Genomic DNA, 7129 nt, shown 5'->3' on the forward strand with positions numbered 1-7129 from the left:
GAGTATATTACGTTGGCTGGTTCTGTCGTTTCTAATGCTCACGACGACCAGAGTAAAGCTCGATTAGAATAGAGGAACATTCTATTCTTGTCGACGCTTCTAGTACATGCAAATTTGGCTGACAAGAAATAGAATTCATTTGTACATAGTTCATCTCTTTCGTTGATGCGAAGATGTCGTCTACTCAGGATAGGTTAATTGAGACGTTGAATAAACGACTCTGGGAGGCACAACGCAGTGTGAGAGAAAAACGCGAAAAAATCCAAGCTCTAAGGGATGAGAGTCGTGGGGACCTCCAGCAACAAATTCAGGTCTGTCTCAAATAAAATTATACCTCTCTCATGTGAGTAGCTACTCAACGGTCAATAACTCAATAGAACTAGCCGTCAAGTTGATTATACTGAAATATGTATATCGGAACGCTACTAGAAAAGCTTGAGACATCAGTTTTTGCTAAAAAGGAGTATCTCACAAACATGTGTGGGCGACTGTTTTCCTTCATGGCTAACAATCTACAATTGGTTGCATTAGTATCGTACATAATACTGATCTTAATCAACTTCATAGTTTCGAATACGAACCTCATTAATGATAAGTAATGTTAAAAAATAGAAAAGAATAAGGCGTATCTGAAGAACTAAATTTAGCGCATTCAACTCTTAGCGGTATCAACTAATTCCAGTAGCCGATCTATCGGCTTCGTCAAAATCAAGCTAAAATACTGAAAGGCCTTTTCACTAAAACGTTGTTTCAGTTCATAGAAGGAGTCTTTTGACCAATAATCAATACACAGTGGGCTATGATAGGGCACAAGTTTGCGAACTCGGATTTTTAAACCCAATCTGAGGAAACAATAATACCGGAAGATAGACATGAATTTTTCTTGTAGATTCTAGCACGACTAACCGCCGACCAAATTTTGACGTTACCTCATAATTCAATTTCTACAACAGCAACAATTTAATTAGTCGCGAACTTACGACTTTTGTCAGTTACTTTTCGGATGTTACCGTGTACCCACCATTAAATCAATTTTAGTGAGACAATGAGAAATTTTCAGTTATTTTAATGAAAATTTATTAATACACATAAAAAATTATGCGGTCCATTCTTATAAGTAAATACAGCTTTCACTGCAGAAAGCTTACCTAATTATTAAATTGTTATTAATTAACTAACTATCTGGTATAGTAAACTCGCCAAGCCTGCCGCGAAAGGGTTACATACAAATAGTCCAATACGAATGACAATCACATTTTAAGCTATGTCCAATAATACAAATCAAATTCTCGTTTATTTAAGAGGCTGCATTCATGTGGCTCGTGTTTCATAACGAAAACTACTCAGAATATTCTTGTTAAATATGGCGTGGTCGTTGAAAAATCTCAATAGGAAAAAAGTAAAGAGCTTACCCGCCTCCGGGACGAGCGAAACCAGGCAGAGGAAGTGACTAATGCCTGGGAGCGGGTGGCGCAAAACGCGGCGAAGGAAGTTCGCGAAAGGACGCTTACGAAAAAACGCCTTGAGGCCAAATCGGCTGACGTCAAGCGACTCCATGAAAAACTGGCCGCAGATACACATACGATTGTAAGTAGTCGTGTTCATTTAAATCACGATAGATTTTCCGTTAAATTTACATTATATATAGCTTTTAAGATGGCAAAGCGGCAGCGTAGTTATCTACCGGTCTGGCTTAATGGGGGTAATCCTGCAATTAGAAAAAATCTTTAAGTGTGGGAGCTTTTGATAACAAACAACTATTGCAGGGAAGCAACGCGGAGAGAGATCCCTTGTGCAGTAGTTTAAGCAACTACGGACGATATGATCAATATCTTATAACCGTGAATTTGATTCTTACTTTCTAATTCTGTGAACAGAACGCTTTGCTAGAAAGCGCTCTCTCTCAAATGGACGCGTGTAAGCCCGGTCAGACAAACTCGCCTGGATCTGCCGGAAACAGCAGACTTAGCCGAGGAGCTATAGCGGACTATAGGCACCTCGAGGCTGAACTCCAGGAAGCTCATAAGCAAAAAGCAGAAAGTATTGATAAGATGTTCCATTTAGCAAAGGAAAAGGTAATGCCAGCACTAACCCTTTCCAATTCCGTCGCTCTCCCACTAAAATTAAAACTCGATATAAAGGTATGTAATTTCCAAAATGTTGCGAAGTGAATGCTTATTATTACGAGTACTTCAATTTGAAAAAACAATTCGTGGAGTCTGAAAGCACACACTGATCTATCTGAGTTTTCAAAAGATTTATAATGACTTTATGCCTAGCTTTGGCTTATAAATTACGGTGCCTCTAGCTAACTGGGGTAATGTTGCACAGAGCAATCACGACAAAAAGCCAGCATTTTTGAAGGTTAACTTTTGTTTACAATAAAAGAAAGCCTTATTAAAATATGGTAATGTTCTATACTGTTTTTTTTTTCTTTTTTTGATCGTAATAACCTTAATAAAAATGTAATAATGAACAGGAGGTACAAAATATGATTGAGCAAAAAGCTCAAGTGCAAGCTAAACTTGAGGCTAAAGGCGTCGAAGCAGAGAGGGCCATTGAAATGTCGGAGCGTGAAGTTCGTGTGTATTGTTCTCAGCGGTCGTTGGCGGCAATTCATGAACGTTTGGACGAACAAAAGACGTTAGTCGAGGAAGCTAAACAGAGGAAAGCCGCTGAAAAGATTGCTACTGCCGAAAGCCATCGCCCAGAAGCACAAGAATCTTTGCCTGGACACTTACAGCAAGCGACCGAACGCAGTGACTATCACAGACGCTCCGATGCAACTAATAGTAAGTAGAAGTAAGGATTAACGTAGTAGTATATCAGCGACCATTGTTCCTCCCAAATAGGTAAACGATAAGAAAGGACTGAGAATATATAACAGATACTCGAGGTGTCAAAAAAAACATAAAAAACCAATGCGAATTGCTGGAGAAAAGTCAACGCACGAACACCGTTCTATGACAGATACGGATCAATGTTTCCTTGATGCGTGCATCTTGATAAGTTGTATGGTGCGTTTAAGATATAATGCATTCGATGCATACAAACTGGAACACAAGATGGAATACAAAACAAATGTTTGTATTTATTGTAGTTGCGCCCATAGGATTTAGATTTAAGCACGTATCATAAGCGTACGCTACCAACGAAAGAAGACCATCTAGCTTTATTTATTTCATGTAATGTAGAAACATTACACATACCTAACTTGACCTATTAATAAAATTACGCAAACGTTTTGAATGCCATTAAATTCATAGGTGGTAATACGCAACTTTAAATAAAATACATTGGATTTGTGGCGGTAGCCGTTTTTATTATGTAAGTGCAGAACTCAAGACCATACCCTGCTTCTTTTTACCTTATCGTTATTGACTTTACCTCTAATATGAAGACATAAAATTTCACAGCCGATTTAACTTATTTGGAGGGATACGATATGCCGCCCCCTACAGGAGAGTCTTACCATAATCGCCGACGTCATAGTACTGAGCTGCAGGAGCGTAAGTGAATTAGTTTTGAGCAAACAATTAATTGAGCCATTATTTGCTTTTAATTGAACAAAAAGTACAACAAGCATTGAAGAAAAACATATATATACACACGTTTGACGTAATGTGTAGGTGGTCGTACTGAGCGAGTTGAAAGTGATGTGGATCATGACTGGAGGTCCAATGAATCAGCGCGCATTGATAACGAAATCAGCGATTACCATGTGAGTAAAAAAAAATAGCAAAATTAATTTTTAGCTTTCAGTCCCACCTGCGAGATATAAAGTAACAGAGTGAGCTAAATTGAGCATGTATTATTGAAATAGGGGCAAGCTTCTTGGTTAAGGGTTTTTGATTTTATGGCAAGTACATCATATAATAAGTGTTACAACATAGTTAATGTATCTTGCTCGCAGAAGCATGCTTGCAGTTATGGAAACGTTTAATAATAGGTGCCACTTTGCCTCACGCAATAGTACGAGAGGAAGGTTAGCCGAAGCTATGTACTGGGGTTCGACAGCATATTGAATTAGATCAATATTCCAATCTACTTCATTTAAGTAAAATTAAAGGTACCTATTATTTTATACAGAGGTATATTTTACTATCTCATAACATTTATCTTACTATGGCGCAATAGTCTAGGGGTGCTCATCAATCTGGGTCCATAGACCGTTCGCATGCTTCACGTAGACATCCATCTAATACGAGCCGTGAGACCTGCCAGAACGAATATCGTGACCAGAGAGATCGGTGTACAACCTACAAAGAGTACCGATTTCGTGATTACATCGTAAGTCGTACTAAATTTGTTCTTAAGTAAATCTCAGTAATTTTCTTGTTACGATGCATGGTTCACTTGCTATATAAACTTCGTTTAACAATATGGGCGATAAAAACGAAAACAAGAGAAAATTGTTTTTGTTCTAGACAACTTATTTTTTTACATTGCAATGCTACAATGATTTGATGAGAAATTATTCGACTATAATTCAAAAGATTGATTATTGTTGTCTTTAATTTAAAATACACACTTGTATTCATTTCAGTTTAAACATTATATGTTAAACTATAATTAAATGCTTACAGTTACACCCCGACGATCTTCTATCTGAACACTCAGCCTCGGGACGTTCGCCTGAAGATTGGCGCGATTTTCTTACGCATACGAGTTCCAGACCAGGAAGTCCCGTCGAGAAAGATCGGGAGAGCCCGTTGTCCGTTGCACGTGTGGACTTAGGAGAGCTTGAACCCTCAAACATTTTCGGCAATAGCAGAAACCTGGATCAAGGCTTATCGGCTGAAGATCACAATCGTTTATTCTGAGTTGATATCGCAAAGTAGTTATTATCGCTGATAGTTAAAAATTATTACCATTCTCTGTTAAGATTATGGTGTAATCCTCCAATTTTATCAATATATCTACATATGTATTTCACACAGACCCGTAGCAATTGGCAATTTTTCTGAGAAAAAAATATAGCCAATCACACCAACGCAAAAAAATTAATCAAATAGTTGCAAAAATGATTAGAAGGGTAACTAAAAGAAGCTTATAAGGATGGCTTCCAGCAAAATTGCTATTCAAATTTCTTTTATTTAACCAATAGAATTGAATAGGCCTACATGAACGAACAAAAACGGTCGTTGTCTAACTCGATGTGGTTATGTTATTAAGGGCGTGCCGGTTATGCCGTTACATTCTTTTTTTGAACAAAAGTCTTTGACCAAAAAAGTGAATTAATTATATAGGCGGCGTGTGTAAAGTTTGTGTCTAAGCGAACCTAGCGACGACTGTCTTAAATAATGGTTAAATTCGCATAAAGTATTCATAAGAACATACTTACATTACTGAAAACTTAATTGTCATATACTATAACGCTCAGAGTATTTTCTTCCTCTCCCTCTCAACTAAACAAAGAGATACTAATGATAGGTAATATTCAACTATGTGTAAAACAATAGTAAGCTTACTTACATCGCCATTTGATACGAGGAACTAATATAAAGATAGATAAGTTAGTGCACTTTATCATGTTCCTTAAACTAAGCTATAACTAAGTCACTCGTTTCCTGATGGCTTGGTTTTTTATCAGATCGTGTCCCTCAGGATTTAACATATTTATCTTACGTCCAATTATAGCGTAAGGCACCACGTATCACACTGACGGCCGAAAAGAAGCCACTATGCAATAGCTTGACGATCTTCTTTTCTAGGTAGATTTTCATAAAACTCGGCGCCATAGGCAAAACCTTCTACTAGTAATGCTTGTGGCCTACATACGACATAACGAAAGTCTGTTCTTATCTCATAATCCACTTCCATTGGTTTTTCTCTTACTACCTCTACACACACAAATGTATATATATATATATATATATATTTGTGTTAATGAGATGTAACTGCGACGCGAGCACAAAGTAAAATTTTCTTACAGGGGCAAAGCGGTGACAGCGCTCTTCTACGGTAAGCAAAATGCTTTCAGCGTCTGAAATTCAATCGTCAATAGAGTTCAATAAAGCCAATAGAATAAATAAGGTTGTAAGAAGGTACAACTATATAAACCGCCACGATTGTATACAGCTACTTAATAGAAATAATTATGCAGCTTAAAGTTTTTATGTCATATAAGAAGCTATAGCAAGGACCACGATGCTAAATAAGGAGACATGTGTTCATTGCAATAACACTGCCTGCAATCATTTCTATAGCTGTACGGAAATACAAAAGAACCATGGGCAGTAGATGATGTCAGCGGTGAAGCCGGAGGTTCCATGATGAAACTTTAAATAAAGAAAGAACGAATACAATAGATAAAATCGATAGTTATTGATACAGTGACAAAGAAGTTTCGTTTTAAAGCGGTTCTTTTTCACCGTCGAGATAATACCTTTTGCGGATATCGATGGGAATATTTTGGACAAATCAAGTTTTTATGCCAGTTGCTACGTGTTGATTCTTTTTGCATTAATTATATACAGTTATCACTCTATTTACACTTATATGATGCTGAACCTCTCATATGAAATAACTTAATAGGTTTCACTAAGTCATGTTGGTATTTAAAGGACGGGGCGTAACGCACGCTTATATCACCTTTAGAACATGATTCTTGAAAAAGCACGTGCCAAAAAAGACACGAAAGTGTGACTTAAGCCGAATGTTAGGAAGGAAACATCATGTACATTCATTTCTTGCGTTCCCCCTACTTCATGTCTGGGGCTAATCTCGGTCGTCGAAGATATTCTATTACCCCAAAAAGGGTCTTAGCATGAATCAGCTACCTAAACTGGCCGAGATACGTCAACGCCTACTTGTAACCCAAACGAAATTCAGGTGGAAATCGGCACGTTCAGCTTTTACTAGCTATCGCGATTTACCTTTTTCTCAACGTTAAGACAGTCTGTGAATTTCTACAAGATGTATTGGCAGTATTAGGTTCGAGATGCCTTTCCAGTGCTGCAGCGACAGGAAAAGCTGCTGAAAGCCAGTAAAAATGTTATTTTTTTACAACGTATTATTTTCGTGAAAAGTTGCTATTTTTCTTAATTTGTCAATTACGAAAGTAGTGTCAAAAAATTCATATATGTATTTGCGGTATGAAGGCTTCGCCGTATGATCGAGTGGCAAG

The 7129-nt window shown here is 37.5% G+C and overlaps 1 protein-coding gene across 1 annotated transcript; it reads left to right on the forward strand.

The window, feature by feature from the left end:
• The first annotated feature begins 2448 nt into the window (after positions 1-2448).
• Positions 2449-5198, forward strand: LOC111270768 (uncharacterized). Its single transcript, XM_022851170.2, has 5 exons — positions 2449-2792; positions 3417-3509; positions 3630-3721; positions 4138-4290; positions 4587-5198. Exons 1-5 carry the CDS (start codon positions 2492-2494, stop codon positions 4821-4823), a joined length of 876 nt encoding a protein of 291 aa, XP_022706905.2. The 5' UTR covers positions 2449-2491; the 3' UTR covers positions 4824-5198.
• Positions 5199-7129: the final 1931 nt, after the last annotated feature.

The sequence above is a fragment of the Varroa jacobsoni genome, unplaced genomic scaffold (genome assembly GCF_002532875.2).
Source record: "Varroa jacobsoni isolate VJ856 unplaced genomic scaffold, vjacob_1.0 contig00117, whole genome shotgun sequence".
Taxonomy (NCBI): Eukaryota; Metazoa; Arthropoda; class Arachnida; order Mesostigmata; family Varroidae; genus Varroa; species Varroa jacobsoni.

What these genes read in the sequence shown, in the direction of transcription:
- LOC111270768 (XM_022851170.2), top strand. Translation starts at nt 2,492, where the DNA reads ATGATTGAGCAAAAAGCTCAAGTGCAAGCTAAACTTGAGGCTAAAGGC. An exon ending in ACGCTCCGATGCAACTAATA is followed by an intron (nt 2,793 to 3,416) that starts GTAAGTAGAAGT and finishes AAAATTTCACAG; the next exon opens with CCGATTTAACTTATTTGGAG. An exon ending in ACGAAATCAGCGATTACCAT is followed by an intron (nt 3,722 to 4,137) that starts GTGAGTAAAAAA and finishes ATGGCGCAATAG; the next exon opens with TCTAGGGGTGCTCATCAATC.